The following is a 17608-nucleotide window of genomic DNA, read 5'->3' as shown; positions in this document are numbered from 1 at the left end:
TTTTCTTTTGTTACGAAGTATTATTCAATCTTCAAGGCTAAGTATCCAAGTGTTCCACCAGAGGAAACTTATCAAACGATTCTCGCCGAGGCTCATTCAACCCAGGCCTTATTATCACTTTCATATCTAATATTTACCTGATTCCATTATTATACTGTCATTATTTTCTACTTGCTTATAACCAATCAATTCACGTATCCCTAAAACCACTAACAAATTTAATTGTACTTTTTTTTGAGGTAAACAATACTTTTACCATATACCTAGCTATGTTTTGTTTTACCAATCATCAATATTCATATATTTAACTTTATGTAAAGAAAACACTTATTAAAGGTGATTTATCCGTTAAAAAAGATCGTAATTTACGTTAAGAAAAAAATGAAGTAATATGGTTTATCCATCATTATCGTGAGTTCAATTTGTTTGTTCTTTCATATCTGTACACAAAAAAGACGTGATCAAAATGAAAACGGAAAAGGGTCAAATATACCCTTGTACTATCGGAAAAGGGTCAAATATACCCCTCATTATAGTTTGGGTCCAAATATACCCCTGCTGTTATACTTTGGGTCAGATATACCTCTCATTTTAACGGAGAGACACGTGTCATCATCCTATTGGTCTATTTTAAAATGTCCCTTAATCAATAAAAATTCAACTCATAACCCGGTATCTAATAAAAAAATCCATACCCATACCCGGTATCCAATTAAAATGAAATCTTTGCTCCTCCTTCGCCGCCGGTCCATTTCATCAAAGCTTTCATCTTTATGCATTTGCATTTTGCTATACTTTTGCTTTTTTTCCATCAATCAAAATCTAATTCTTCTTCCACTTCAGCAAATCTTTCAGCTCTCTGCTTTTACTATGCTACTGTGTTGTTTATTATCAATCGGATGGACTTTTTTCCTATTCAATATTTTCAGCTTGAACAAAATTTTCAACTTTATGTAATTACTATACTATTATTTTCTTTATCCTCCATCAAAATTGGTTTCTTTTCTTCATTGCGACAAAGTTCTTAGCTTTCTGCATTTACTATGCTATTATGTTATTTATTCTCAATCAATATTGAATTCAATTTCAATGATGAATTGGATGGTCCCACTATTACCATATTTAATCTGCTCCAAGGCATTTAATCTGCAAAGAAGAAGAAGGGGGAGCAAAACTTTCATTTTAATTGAATACCGGGTGTGGATATGAATTTTTTAATGGATATCGGGTTATGGGTTGGATTTTAATTAATTAAGAGATAATTTAAAATAGATCAATAGGATGATGACACGTGTCCCTTCATTAAAACGAGAGGTATATTTGAGTCAAAATATAACGGCAGAGGTATATTTCAACCCAAAGTATAACGGGAGGGGTATATTTGGACCCAAAGTATAATTAGGGGTATATTTGACCCTTTTCGGATAGTACAGGGGTATATTTGACCCTTTTCCGAAATGAAAATAGGTATTCCAGTAAAATCAATATAAGCGACAGAAAAATCAGCAAACACGTGGAAAGGTCAAACATTAAAACCACAAAAACGACACCGTTCTGTTTAATGTCACACGTTAATGTTTTCAACAACTGCATTCCAAGAAGTTTCATTCCAAAGTCTATATAAACCCCTTCACAAGTACCAACACCAACTACCACATTTACTGTTTGAAAAATCTCCTTTCTTGCTTCACACATACTTTTCCCCATTTAAACTGTAAGTTTATATTGCTCTTTGCTTTATTCATTTCCATTCATTTTCAAAAGTAATACACTTTGTATATCTAATTATCTTATTTATATAAATCTGTTAATTTGTTTTTCATAATTAACAGATCTATATCTGTGTATATACATCTTACAATTAGTTAGCTTGAAATTGGAACCATACCCATTAAGTTGAATTTGAGCAAAAAAAAAAGTCAAGAAATGAATACTAGCAGTTGTATGGGGATATCAACTATGAAACCATGTTGTAGAATCCTAAGCAGTTGTAAAGGTTCATCCTTTTTTGGGTACCCATTTAGGAAATGTAACCATTTAGTGACTGATAATTTGTCGAAACCACACTGCAAACCAGATAATATAGATAGGGTTTCTAATTATGCAAATAGGGTTATAGGAGTTAGGAGGGTTATTGATTCGAATCGGAGTGTTTTTTGTGGATCCGATTCGAATTGGAGGCAGTCTAGGATTCTTTTGGGTCTTAATTTGAATAGGGAAACTAGGCTCGACTCGTTCATTGTAAATGTTGCATCTGATATAAGGAATCATTCAACTTCAGTTGAAGCTCAAGTTAATGAAAAGAGCTTCGAGAAGTTTTACATACAAGGGGGCTTAAATGTTAAGCCTTTAGTTGTTGAGAGAATAGAATCAGGTAAAGACGTAGGTAAAGTCGAAGAAGAAGAAGTTAGGGCGGATATAAATGATGGATCGAATGTAAATATAAAACAATCTGATAATTATTTAAATGGGGAGAGTGCTTCTGAATCACCCAATGAGAGAGAGTTATCTGAAGTGGAAAAGGAAGCATGGAATTTGCTTAGGGGAGCAGTTGTAAACTATTGTGGCTTCCCCGTTGGGACTGTGGCAGCTAATGATCCAGCTGATAAGCAGCCGCTTAACTACGATCAAGTGTTTATACGCGATTTTGTCCCATCGGCTCTTGCTTTTTTGCTGAATGGAGAAGGGGAGATTGTCAAGAATTTTCTGCTCCACACTCTGCAGCTGCAGGTATGTATTTCTTACACAATGTGGCAAGTTTATAATAATGTGGTGTTGAAGTGGGTTTCTGTCATATTTATATGGAACTGTTACGTAATATTTTTATAATCATGTGAAACCATGGAATCATTCCATGTTTTGCTTTTTAACTTTGAGCTGTGTCATTTGAAGTCCAGAGTGTCATTTCTACAATTGGTAATGTAATATTTTTTAATAATCGCATAAAACCATTTAAGCTTTCCTTTTCTGTTTTGAATTGTGTCATTTCGACAATCAGTGTTGATTGCTGCCAATGATGCAAACTACTGTTTGTTTATGTTTTGAGAATCCATTAAAGGACCTTGTGGGCATTCATGTGTGCATGTGTGTAGGATGAGAAATCTCGGAATCAGTTTGGCATTTCCACGAAGGATTGCTGCTTTATTTTGAAACGTTCTTAGACAAATGGACATTTCTCACTTAAGTTTTCATAGCAAAAAGCTTGTTGAGTTCCTTGCTTGTGATAATCAATATTTAAGCATACTTCGTGTTCCTGTATTTATAAAGGAGGTGGTTGGATTTAAAATTTGAAGTTTTGATATGAAATTTGTGTTTGCTTATGACATTTTGAACAAAACTTCAACTTCAACTTCAACTTGAGATTTTGATTTCAAATCCCAAATTCACCTAAAAGGTAGAATTTCAATTTCTTTTTTAATTGAAGATTTGACCCATGATTTTATTATTATTTCAAAAAAAAAAAAAAAAACCATAATCTTATATTTTGCAAAAAAGACCCGTGTTGATTTGGTGGACTAGCAAATATTTGTAAAATTGTGTGTATTTGAAAGTTTATAATAGCATGTAATCGCAAGCATTTATAAAAGGAACTTGGAGATATTCAATTTATTAATGTGGTGCCTTAGGATATGTTGATATGTTGTTTTGAACTATGATTTGCTCCTTTGGCAAGATTGTATAGGAGTTGGGGAAGTTTTGAGAGTTTTCACAAATTATGAGATTTTCATGTTTATGAGAAAAAATACAACTTTTGAAATCCAAATTACATGTCCAAACACAATTTCAACTTCAAATCTAACCTCTAGCAAGATCATGATTTCAAGTTCGTGTCCAAACACTTACTAACTTTTCTTGGCAAGTTGCAATCCTCATGGTAAGTTAAACATCTTTTTTCTGTGCTTCTTAGAGCTGGGAGAAAACTGTGGACTGCTATAGCCCTGGAGAAGGATTGATGCCCGCAAGTTTTAAAGTCAGAACTGTGCCTCTTGATGGAAGGAATGGTGAATTTGAAGATGTGCTGGACCCAGACTTTGGTGAATCCGCAATTGGGCGTGTTGCACCTGTTGATTCTGGTAAGAGGATAGTTCTACATAATGTGTTACTGTTAATTATTTCGCTTGCTGATTAGTTGGCTCTTTCTGATTTTTGTTGCTTTATTACATTCATTTGCCAATATCAACGATTTGAACCCTTTATCAAATGATACTCATGGATCACGTCATGAGTGCGATCCCTGCTGCAGACAAAGCCTGGTAGTTAAGTGAGGAAGGGTAGAGGGGCGGGCCCATTATCCAAAACTCATGTTGAATGGACGTGCTTGGATTAAGTGCTGATTTTGTTGTACTTTTACAGGGTTGTGGTGGATTATATTATTAAGAGCTTATGGAAGGATTACAGGGGACTATACTTTGCAAGAGAGGGTGGATGTGCAGACAGGAATAAGCCTGATACTTAACCTGTGCTTAAGTGATGGTTTTGACATGTTTCCTACTCTCTTGGTCACTGATGGTTCCTGCATGATTGATAGGCGGATGGGTATTCATGGTCATCCACTTGAGATCCAAGTAAGATAGCATACAAGATGGATTTAATCAGAATCTTAGTTGGCTCTGAGTTCAACAGGATTGCATGTTATTCTTTTCATAAGCTGCTCCTATTTTTCATAGTTCTGCTTTTGCGGTTATTTGCATTAGTGATTCTCTCAAGGTCAGCCTGGTGCACAAAAAATCTCTTTCACACAGGGTCCGACGAAGGGCCGCATCCTAAGGGATGTAGTATAGGCAGCGTTCTTGATGCAAGCATCAATGGCTAATTCCACGGCTTGAACCCATGACCTATAGGTCACACGGGGACGACTTTACCGTTTCTCCAAGGCGGCTCCCCTTCATTAGCTTGTCTAATAACATGAAAGAACTTTCAGTGAAGCAATTCCTCTCTTTTTTTCCTTTTTTTTTTTAGGAAAAGGTAATTAATACCTTTCACAAAAGGAGCAGTAAGTGCTGCAAATCCGTACAGAGTGCGCAAAAATCCAAAAGCATATGCCTTGGAGGGATTCTATGAAATCAAGTGTTGAATGTGTTTCTTCTACAAGTTCCTCTTTACACCAAAAATAAAATGACAAAATACACTTGAACTTCATCTTTTGGATAGAGTTGAAGTTGTCTTCAAAGCATCTAGCATTCTTTTACACGAAACAGTCCACCAAATGCATGCAGGGACTGTGTACCACCACTGAGTTCTTGCTTTTTCCTTCCCAAATCTGTGCCAATATCTCAATAGGTCGATGGTTGTCCCAGGCACGGCCAATTTGATGCCAGGAAAACTCAGAAACAAAATTCACTGAAGCATTTCTATGATGTCAAAAATTGTTGGGAGAGAATTGTCAGATGGTTTGGTTTATAGCAGGGGGATTGATTATCATATCCTTATGCTAGTCACCATGCGTTTAACTCTGATGTAGTATAGCCTAGCATGACATGAGTGCTGAGATGTTTTTTGAGGAAACTGACTTACATGGACGTTTTGGTGTAGTGACAGTAAGTATTATGCAGAATATGTTGAATATGTTTTCTTTTCTACAGAAATACCGTCAAATTGGTGCTCAATCTTTGTTACATAGAATTTCTCCCGTACCTTATATCTCAGGATGACTCTTAGCTTTTCCCTACTTTTGTCAGTCTGAGTAGTGTATGCTGTGTGGCTTATAGCTTCAGCTGGTATTATTTAGTTGCTGCTTTACTGAACTAATACATTATTTCTCCAGGCCCTGTTTTATTCAGCTTTACGAAGCTCTCGTGAGATGCTCACCATCAATGACTCCACAAAAAGTCTTGTTGCTGCCATCAATAACCGTCTCAGTGCACTATCATTTCACATGAGGGAGTATTATTGGTGTGACAGGAAAAAGATTAATGAGATATATCGCTATAAAACAGAAGAATATTCTACAGATGCTATCAACAAGTTCAATATCTACCCAGATCAAATTCCATCTTGGCTTGTGGATTGGATTCCAGAGATTGGTGGATATTTTGTTGGCAATTTACAACCTGCACAAATGGATTTTCGGTTTTTCACACTTGGAAATATTTGGACCATTAATTCATCTCTAGGATCTCATGAACAGAATGAATCTATTTTGAATTTGATTGAAGACAAATGGGATGACCTTATGGGGCAAATGCCTCTAAAGATTTGTTACCCATCTTTAGAACATGACGAATGGCGCATTATTACTGGCAGTGACCCTAAGAATACGTGAGGCTATAACTTCTCCCTTTTTTCTTTTCCCCCATCCCATTTCTATGTACCTTGTGGTAGCTTGTTTAGTACATTTGAAATACTCTGATAATCTAAAAAGGTTTGTTCACAAGCTTAATCAATTGTGTTACCTGCAGCCCATGGTCATATCATAATGGCGGCTCATGGCCTACTCTACTATGGCAGGTAAACTCCCTATGAATTTCTTAGATCATTATGGGATTGAAATGAGAACAATGATATGCTAGCAAATAAATATATGTATCCGAATTCAGAACTAGAATTTGTGATGTTAATTTTTAGAATGTCCTTGATAAACCCTCTTAACTATCTTTAATTTTTCATTTTCTAGTTTACTCTTGCTTGTATTAAAATGGGAAGACCAGAATTAGCTCAAAAAGCGGTGGATTTGGCTGAAAAGAGGCTTTCAGCAGACCACTGGCCTGAATATTATGATACAAGGCATGGGAGATTCATAGGCAAGCAAGCTCGACTGCGACAAACGTGGACAATTGCTGGATACTTGACCTCAAAGAAGCTGTTGGAAAATCCAGACGTGGCATCCAAGTTGTTCTGGAACGAGGATTATGAGCTCCTTGAGAATTGTGTTTGCACACTGAGAGGAAATGGTCATAGGAAATGTTCACGCTTTGCTGCCAGATTTCAAGTAGGTCTCTAAAAGTGTCCCAGTTTCTGCAACCTTTGCCATCAAAGGAGGAGGATTTTCTTGTTAGGAATTTAACCTTTAATGACTTAACAGACGGTTTGTGTTCTCTATCAGCAAAATAAATTGTTAAAGCTTGTGTTGTAGTATATCATCGTACCTTTTGATTATATCAGAAATTTGACACTGGTAGGTGACATTCATCAATAAATCTTCTGATTTTGAATCTAAATATTCTTTATGTTAATGTTGGATGAAGTGTTTCATTTAATTATCAGTGTTTATGATTTCCTTCTTCTTGTTGTTGCTGCTTGCTAGTGCCTTTACCCCCAGCCACCTGTCCCCACCATTCCTCACTTTCTTAACAAGTTAACTCCCTCAATATGGTTAGTACTGACTCTGAACTTTCTATATACTAGAACTCCCTATCAGTGAAAATTGGGGGCGTTCCATTGAACCGAAACACTAGTTATTTCTCAGTCCAGTATCAGAAATTGTTTTATTGAAATGAGTGTTTTGACGAGTTTGAGTTGAAAGTTGAACGCACAGTGCTAATCAAGCTTCCAAAATAAAATTGCATTTACATACATCAAAGTACAAGAGAAAACCACATCCGCTTTCTTTTTTTAATTGAGTATTAGAGCTAGTAGTCTTAGTAAATAGTTAAAACCCAGTAAACCAAGAGCAGAGGGAATGGGCTGAAACAAAATTCCCCTTTGGGGATCTACAGAACCATTCAAGCCTCATTTTTTTTTCTCCTTCTAATAAAAGTATCGAGATCATTCACTAAGATCATCATGATCTGATTGTACCCTAAAGAAGTGGAGGCGAGTGTCTCCAAGTTTCCTGGAATAAGTAGCTTTCTTATACTCATCCCAAGTGAAAGGCCTGTACAGATTAGTTTTGTGTGGTGAGAGCAGCTCGGGGGAACAAGCTATCCTGGTATTGGTTGCTGGAGCACCAAAATAGGCCATTGACATCCTCGTTCGACAAGAATTCACCATCGCCCTATGCCTTACACTCAAAAACCTTCCGTTCGTCAGTGCCTGAAATCAAGAAACAGGGATTTATAAAGTGTACAAATCGGAAAGGGTTAGACTTTTTACTCCTTTGTATACCCAGAAGATTATTACTCCCGATCTCTGTGACTCTGCTCTTTCCATAAAAAGCAGGAGTAAAGTGGTAGCAAACGATCTTAAGGACCGACTTTACGTTAGTGTTAATTACTTGTGTACTTTCTTCAGACTCCAAAGAGAACTGACCCTGAAATGAATCACTCTTTCTGTCTACTAATATACTGTAATAGTACTATTGTGCAGAGTTAAACTAGTTTTTACTTTGACTATGATTTTTCAAACATCTCTTGAAGATTTTTAAGTTGTTGATGTTTGCATCATAGTACTTTTAATATGTAAATTTGAAAAAAAAAATATTGTTATCAATATTTAAATTAACAGCTAAGTTTTAAATGCTTTCATCCTTGTAGTAATTCTTTTTGGCACGTAACGTGAGGAATACTAAGATGCATGTGGTTAGTTAAACCCGTCAACCGGTTCGGTTAAAACCGGTAACCGGACAGGTAAAATCGGAACCGGTTCCGGGTAACCGTTTAATTATTACCGGTCCGGTTCCGATTTTTTTGAAACCGGAACCGGTTAAACCGGTAAAATCGGAACCGGACCGGTTAAACCGGTGAAATAAAAAAAAATAAAAAATTATAGCCGTTGGCGTTGGGCCTTTGTCCGTTAATGGACCGTCAAAAATGGTCGTTGCCAAACGGTCATAAAATTAATTTTTGGCCCCCCAACCCCCCAAACTTTTTTTTAACACTTTAACCCATCCCCCACCCCTATATAAACCCTTCTTCATTTTCATTTTAATTCACACCAATTCACTCTTCTTCTCTCTCTCTCAAATCTCAATCTCTCAATTATAGTTACTTTGCAATAATTAGCCACAAATTCTTATTATAGTTTCAACTTTCAATTATTAATTTTGCAATTATAATATTGTTGGTGGAGTTGGTGATTTTGCAACAATCCGAAGTAGCTTTGGTGGATTTGCAATTCTAGCCGCCTTCACTTTGTTGGAAATTAATCCGACAATTTGGTACCTTTGTTCCAACTCTATCTTTATTTTTCGCAATTTAATTCTAGCAATTTAATTTGTTGTAATTTATTTTCTTGTGATTTATTTGATTGTGATTTAAATTAATTCTATTTAATAATGTCAAAGAGATTAAGACGTGGTGCCGGTAGTAGTAGTGGTATTGTTAGGGGTGGGCTTAATGAGGAAACATTTGTGGAAGAAACACCTAATTTAGGTATTGATATTGGTGGAAATAATCCACTTTTAGGTCATGAGGCAATGCAACAACATTTTACCGACACTTTTAATGAAGATGATGATGATGATGAAACACAACCCCCCGAAAATTCCATAGGAGATACATGTCCTGCACAATCACATACACAAGACAAACCGCCTAGAACTCGTAAGCCAACAGCTAAAGTTTGGAAATTTATGACTAAGAATAGGGAAAACCAATCAGCTACATGTACCCTATGTGGACAAGTATTTAGTTTTAAGCAAGGAACTGGTAAGGATGGTGGAACGGGTACACTAAATGGTCATATGAGAACCAAACATATGGATGTTTGGGGAGAGCAAACGGGTTCAAATGTGGAGGGTATTCAAATGACGATAGACCCACGAACCGGTAGAAATTTTAAGTATGACAAGAAAAAAGAGCATGTAGAAATAGCTAAAATGATAGCTTATGATTGTTTACCATTTTCCTTTCCCTCAGGTTTGGGGTTTGTTACTTACATTCAACGTTCTTATAATCCGTTATTTGAGGGTATTCCTAGAAGTACTTGTAGAGCCGATGTTATAGATTTGTTTAAAAAATATAGATTTTATTTGCGCCATGTATTTAATTCTTTAAATTGTAATGTTTGTCTTACCGCTGATTTGGGTCTTAGTCTTAACAAGTTAGATTTTTTTGCTATTACATGTCATTGGGTTGATGACAACTGGGTTATGCAAAAAAGAATTATAGCTTTTTTATATGATGAAGGAAAAGGTCGTCACGATGGAAAAATTTTAGCGGATTCAATGTCTACTATTATGAGATTTTTTAACATTTATAGAAAAACACTTTGTATTGCTTTAGATAATGCTTCTAATAATACAAAGGCGATAGGTCTTATAAAAAGAGAACTAAACCCTCCGCTAAGAAATATTTTTCATGTAAGATGTAGTTGTCACATTTTAAACTTAATTGTTAAAGATGGTCTTGTGCATTTTGAAGATTCTGTTAAAAAAGTTAGAGATGCGGTTGCGTTTCTTTTTTGTAATGCTAATAGGGGAAGAATTAAAGATTTTAAGAATGCTTGTGTGGAAAATAACCTTAGACCTAAAAAAATTCAAGTAGAAATTGAGACTAGGTGAAACTACACTTACATTATGCTACAACAAGCATATGAGTATAGGATTCTCATACAACAAGTTCACAACAAATATAATACTGATAGTGATGATTGATTAAATTATTCGCATTGGGAAGATATTAAAGAATGTGTTGACCTCTTAGAAATTTTTTATAATGCAACTCTTGCTTTTTCTAGACAATTCTATCCCACGGTAACCGGAATTTTAGCCTACTTAGCGAAAATAGCTAGAGTTTTACAAGAGCATAAATATAAACCCGGTTATCAAGTGGCTATTTTTGAAATGACAATCAAATTTAAGAAGTATTTTTTTCCTATCCCAACTTTATTTATATTGGGTTCTCTTTTAAATCCTTGTTTAAAAGTGTCTTATATTAAAATTTTGGTTAGTCAAATTTATACATTTTTAGAAATTGAAGAGGGAGTTCAACCATCTTTAGCTGAAGCCGAACTCGCTATTGATGATGAGTTTAGAAAAGTTTTTACTCATTATTCTAGTTTGGAAGAACGTGCTACACCCGTTGCTCTACGCCCTACTACTTCTCAGAGTAGCAAAAAGGGCTTGTCGGGTTTAAAAGTTTTACATTCACAGCCAACTTCTTCTTGTACTGCAAACTTTGATGAATATAACTTTTATTTGATGCAGCCAAATGTGGATATCAAGGAACTGGATGACTTGGACGTCTTAGCATGATGGAAGAAGTACAAGGCAAGTTATCCGGTGCTTTCAAGAATGGCTCGAGATATCCTTACAGTTCAAGTATCAACCGTGACTTCGGAGAGCGCATTTAACCAAGGAAGACAACAAATTGGAGACCATAGACATTCATTATCCGGCTTTAGCTTGCAAGTACTAGTGTGCATTCATGATTGGATTAGATCGGAGCGACGCAACCAAAACTTAGAAGCGGAGGAAGGCGAAGAGGAAGAAATTGAAGATTTGATAGCTAGTGGACCGGACCAAATGGAAGACTTTGAAGATATTTCCATGACCGAATATATGATGTGGGGGAAATTAACGAAATGGTTCAAAATTGGTGATTTTATTATTCTACTATTTCTGTACAACTCATGTATTATTTGTATGTTAAAAAAAACTACAACTTGCAAATAAATGTTATCCAAGAATGAATAAAATATATGGCTCATTGAGCTTTCTTCTATTTACTTGTGTTCATATTTTTACTTTTATTAAGTTAGGAATATACCTAAAATATACTAAGAATATACTTAAATTAAAAACTAAAAAGTTATATATTTGAAAAATAACTAAAATATATTAAGAATATACTTATAATGTATAATATACTATAAGTATATTCTTAGTATATTTTAGTTATATATATATATATATATGTGTGTAAGTTATACATATATATAAGTTATAATGTTATATATAACTTAAACAAATATATATATATATATATATATATATATATATATATATATATATATATATATATATATATGTATACGTATATACGAATTTATAAACTTAGAAAAAAATTAAGCTATAAATAACATAAGTTATAATATATAAGTTATAAGTATATATAGTATACTTAAACATATATATATATATATATATATATATATATATATATATATATATATATATATATATATATAAGTATATATAGTATATAACTTAAACATATATCTATATATGTATATATAAGTTATATAACCTAAGTATATTGATATATATACGTATATTCTTATTATATTTTAGGTATATGTAGTATAACACTATAACTTAAGCATATATGATATAACTTAATATATATATGTATACACGTATATTCTGTATTGCTGACTTGCTGTTAGCCTGTTAGTCAGTAAATATTTAAACTTTACTTATAAACTTATATAACATATGTAAATATACCTACAATATACTAATAAATACTATAATATATATATATATATATATATATATATATATATATATATATATATATATATATATATATATAATACAAAAAACAAAAAAAAAAGTTTTGGAGACTTTGAACCGGACCGGTTCCGGTTTGAGGTTTCAAACCGGTAAACCGAAACCGGTTAAATGGTTCCGATTTTTTAATCGAAAACCGGTCGGTTTCCTAACCGGTTACCGGTCTGGTTCCGGTTAAACCGGTTGACAGGTTTATGGTTAGTACAGGAAAGCACTGAACCGAAATGGTAGTTGTCCACAACTATCAAGAGCTAGTTGGCTGTTTAGAGCATGCAAGATTGAAGAATACTCATAGAAAAGGTAGACGTCAACCTTTTGGAAGTAAATAGAGTAGGGCCCTCCAAAAATATGTTTGCAGAGAGGGTTCAGTTTTATCAGTGAAACTGGTCAGTTTAATCATAGTAAACATTGCCAGAGCTGTAAGGAACCTGTAGTTTGCTAAGCCCCAAAATCTGTAGCATTAATCACTTCACTTTAATTTTCAGTATCATTCCCCCTAAGCACTTGTAGCTATCACGCATGTCAATTCAAGCTAACATCATTCAGCATCAGTTCAGTCCATTTCTAGAGTTTTATTCGTGTTATTAATTGAGGATGGGGCTATGATTACCATGCATGACAAGCACTTTGTAGCTACTATTGAATCAGAAATGAAAAAAAGAAAGGGATAGTGACTAGACTAAGGTCTAGGACCACTCTAATTCTTGACATGTTTAATCTTGAATTTGCAACTCTGTAACAAACAATTAAGTAGGTACTCCTTCCGTTCCAAGTCACGTATCTTACTTTTCTTTTTAATATATTATCTTTTTTTATACTTAATAAGTTGACAATTCAAACATTATACATAACAAGTTTAAAAGAATAATTTAGTACGTTACACACATCATTAATTTTGGACTACAAGATTCGAAAGTCTTTTTATTTCTTAACTTTCGTGTCCGGTCAAAGTAAGAGACTTATATTGAAACATAGGGAATGATTAGTTACCTGTAGTGCGTCGCCCACATTGACACAGAAGGCAGTAGAAGGGTGAGGAGAGACAGGGACCCAGGAACCATCTTCATGAGGTGAGATTTGAAGGCCAGGAACATCATTGGATCTCAAGATGGTCAAGATCTGAGGGTCAGTATGCTCTCCAAAACCAATTCTATTATTTCTAGTATTGTGAAGTTGTAGGAGTTGCAGTGGAGGATAGTGATTGAGCCTAAGGAGAGAGTCTGAATCTGAGTCCCTAAGGAAGTTGCTAAACACTGAGGTGTCTGAGACCCTTAATCCTTCTGCCATCAGCTCTAATATTTCACATGCCAACTCCCTAACTGCTTCCATGTAACCATTCACTGCCCACCTGTCACCAAACATGTTTAAATTATGTATGCTCTTGTAATCATGTGTCATTCTTGAACTACTAATATACAGCACCCTTCTCCAAACTAAATCAGATAAAAAATGGAAAACAAAATACCACATTTTATTTCAACAGTATATGATTCGTAAAATATTGGTAGCTTAATGAAATTTTCTTGATTTAGTAAAAGTAGTTTGGATTGGGCTCTCCTTCACCTATTTCTGGGAGATTTCTATACTTGCAAGTTTCAAAATCGATATGCTGTTATCTTTTTCAATTAATCTCTATTGACCTTATATTTGACAGGTCAATCCTGCTGATTCTGTATCATTATGTGCTGTTTCTCAGAGAGTACTAGATTTACAGTGCTATAAATTAGTATTATCATCATATCTATTCGATTTTCCCTTTACGTGTAGTTTCATACATGGCCCTATGTGTTGTAGTTTCACCGGGCGGGACACAGAGTTTAAAAAATAAAATTAATTTCTGAATTTTGTAATCTTAAATTTAAAATGTATGTATATTAAAGTATCCTTTAAATCTCGCGATCTTAAATATGTCTGATAAAATGTTGAATTTAAAGAATTACTAAATATAGGATTTTTGAAACAGACTAAAAAGAAAAGTAAGAAACATTATTTGAAACGGATGAAATATTTAATTTAAGACATAGTTTGACTGAACACATTTAACAAAAATATTTATTTTGAAATTTAAAATCTTAAATACACCATAATATTTATTTGATAAGAAAAAATTGTTACAATATGAAAATCTTAAGTTAAACTACGTACTTCAATATTTAAAATCATAAGTATCATATTTCTTGGAACATACTAATAATGAAATAATGTCATCCTTCTTGGAATTAAACCGTTGAAGGATATATGTCTACAACTCCACATGCCATCCCATATGCTAGGAACTTCTTAAAGGTATGCAGACTTCATTAAACTCCTGGTTCTCATTGTCACATTTTTAAGTGATATATGCTTTACTTTCCTTACTAGATGATCCTAAAGTACTCCATATTTTCCACTCTCTGTTTAATTTAACAAATTTGTATGCATATATTCTCACCAATCTTGCTTGAACCTCTACTTGTCCTCTAAACATGTATACATATAGTAGCATGTGCTTTTCACTCAAATTGTTAGAATATTGTCAAACAAATCCAAAGAAACATCTCTATCCTATATCAAATAGAGAAAGTACATGACAACTGTGAATTTTAAAGAAAACTTCTGAATGCATTTTTGTTGCATCATTGTGTAACAGAAGCCCACACTTATGGGAGAAATTAGGAATCCACGTGACTATGGTCCAAGAGAAGCACGTGTTGCTTCAAGTCAAAAATCGTACACTAGAATTAGCAACTTGTTTAAATATAAACTGCACCAATTGTGCATCAGATATATGATAAGTACTCCAAAGGTCTTTAGCCCATCGATCGAGGCCCTGCTTTTCAGTATTAAATATCTAACCAATCATACAAGAGTAAACAGGTTACTGTCCTAAAATAGACGGGTTTTACGGACATCATCTGCTTAAACATTCATGTTTGAGTTACAACAAACATTAAGACAATAAGTTACTTTGTTAGTACTACTCTTTATGGGAAAATGAAAAAAAAAGTCAAATATTTTAAACGTAGAAAGTACAAATGACATTTAAAGAGAGAACAATGAGCATGATGAATTTTGATATATAAAAGGGTAGATGGTGTCTTAGCTATTTTTGATCAAACATGGCGGAGACAGATTCAACAATGCTACAGCTGGCGCAACATGCCCAATGCCTACACAAACTAAACTAGGTCCATCTCCTTAACCAAGAAATTGACTTGTGTACTATGCAAAATTTATTAGTCTCACTTCACTAAACTAAATCCTATAACTCTACTACTAGATCCTCTTTATAGAAAGAATATCTCTAGCTATTCCAAGTTCCCTTCTTAAATTGCTAACCCCATTTGAAGATAACTTTTTTTTTTTTTCACTTCTGGAGATAGGTAAGATTACTTTCGTTGGTGAATGCATGAGCTGTGTTGTGATTCATATGTTCAATATAATAAGGAGCCATTTGGACCTAGTTTGAAACCATGATTTCAATCATATTTGAACATGTAATTTGAATATTATAAATTGTATTTCTCTTATGGACAAAAAAACCCCACAAGTTCAAAACATTCTCAATTCTTATATAATCTTACCAAATGAGTAGATCATAATTCATAACAAAATTAATACGCTACTAGAAGACCTTTCTAAAAAAAATACAACATCAATTGATCAAACTTTAATTTAATAAAAACGAAAATTTAACATGAATAGTAATGTAACTACTCTTTAATATAATACTCCCACATGAGGTTGGTGAAAGTTAATAAGGTTGGTAAATGGTTGGCGAGAGTAATTGTTAAAAGTATTTACCAACTTATGATTTTTATTTTATAAATATAAATTTATGCGTCAAGTTTTATATTTAAAATTTGTGAAACCATAATTTGAAACCATGAGATGAAATGCATGTCCAAACGCTGATTTCATCTCATGGTTTCAAACCGCATATCCAAACCCCTACTAAATAGGTGAAACAGACGATATCCAATGTCCTTAAAGTGTCATAAACTGTAATCCTAAATTGATCGTAACCTTACAGAAAAGATATATAGATATATACATGGACAAACAGAGTAACGGTAGTAGAGGTCCTCATCTAAGTCTCCCATCCTTTCCTGGACCACCTTATAACAAGGATGTTTACATGAACATTTTATTAAACTTGAAGAAAAGAAAGCCACATAACTTCGTGCTTGTTAAGACTTAGTTTCCACATAAATTAAATCCATTATTATAAAAGCATATCCCTGTGTATTACTATCTCTGCATTTGTTTAGTATCTTGCTATTATGATCTTATTTTAAGTCGAAAGTCTATCGGAAACAACCCCTCTACCTGGTCTACTTACATCCTACCCTCCCAGACCCCACTTATAGAATTACACAAGGTATGTTGTTGTTGTTGTATAAAAGCATATGTCTATAACTTGCATGATATCAAACTTTCACCATAAAATTACATAATACATGAAAAGGTAGAAGGTACCTAAAGAGGGTTGGGTCATTGGAAATAGTATTGGATCTTTGAAAGATAGACAAAGGGTTGGTGTGAAGAAGCAAATATTCAACTTCTCCATAATCTCCATTGATCCCTATGTTCTTGCAGCCATAGCCATAGGGATTTGTCGGTCCAGCACGTTGTTTTTGTGAAGCCGGTTTAGAGAAAAAACCGTAGCTTTCATCTTCCATTGCTTTGATTACTTGTTGAGGGACACCATGGTTGATGACTTTGAAGAAACCAAAGTTTTCAGAGGCTTTAACAATGAGCTTTGACACTTCCGATCTTTCGGCCATAAGGTCTATGATGGGAAGCTCAATGTCACGTAATTTTTCTTGTCGGCTAGACGGCGGAGTAAGCTGATGAGCCACCACCATGATGGAAGAAGAAGAAGAAAAAGAAGTATAGTTAGAAGAAAGATAATAGCAAAAAAGAGAATGAAGAGAAGCTGATAATCATATGTTATACTCCATATACGTATATATAGAGTGTGGATTTAATACCCTGCCCCCTTCTAGTACTCCCTCTGTCAATCATAAAATATCCTTCTAGCTATAAAATTATCTGTAAAAATTGAAGTTTAAACTTATAATTTCAAATATAAATAAGTATCATTCTTTTTTGAACAAATAATAATAAAAAATATATATTACACTTGTTTAATTTATGTGATAGATTTTTCTGTTTGATTTTGTCCCAAAAGAATGATATATTTTTATATCTAAAAACATTTAATCTTAAATTTTTAATTTTATCATTAATGAGAATTTATATCCATACAAATACTTATGTCTTATTTTTTTTTAT

General features: G+C 33.8%; 2 protein-coding genes across 2 annotated transcripts; one reads left to right on the top strand and one right to left on the bottom strand.

Moving 5' to 3' along the window:
* Nucleotides 1-1639: 1639 nt before the first annotated feature.
* Nucleotides 1640-7172, top strand: LOC132626756 (alkaline/neutral invertase A, mitochondrial-like). The gene is made up of 6 exons (XM_060341737.1): nt 1640-2730; nt 3908-4073; nt 4354-4565; nt 5765-6258; nt 6399-6447; nt 6614-7172. Exons 1-6 carry the CDS (start codon nt 1927-1929, stop codon nt 6938-6940), a joined length of 2052 nt encoding a protein of 683 aa, XP_060197720.1. The 5' UTR covers nt 1640-1926; the 3' UTR covers nt 6941-7172.
* Nucleotides 7173-7520: 348 nt separating this feature from the next.
* On the bottom strand, nt 7521-17293 carry LOC132626758 (gibberellin 2-beta-dioxygenase 2-like). Its single transcript, XM_060341738.1, has 3 exons — nt 16790-17293; nt 13322-13679; nt 7521-7971 (listed from the first exon to the last, which is right to left on the bottom strand). The coding sequence occupies exons 1-3, from the start codon at nt 17176-17178 to the stop codon at nt 7705-7707; spliced, it is 1014 nt and encodes a 337-aa protein (XP_060197721.1). The 5' UTR covers nt 17179-17293; the 3' UTR covers nt 7521-7704.
* Nucleotides 17294-17608: the final 315 nt, after the last annotated feature.

The sequence above is a fragment of the Lycium barbarum genome, chromosome 2 (genome assembly GCF_019175385.1).
Source record: "Lycium barbarum isolate Lr01 chromosome 2, ASM1917538v2, whole genome shotgun sequence".
NCBI lineage: Eukaryota > Viridiplantae > Streptophyta > Magnoliopsida > Solanales > Solanaceae > Lycium > Lycium barbarum.
Note: the sequence above shows the minus strand (reverse complement) of the source record. Positions and strands in the feature narration are given on the sequence as shown.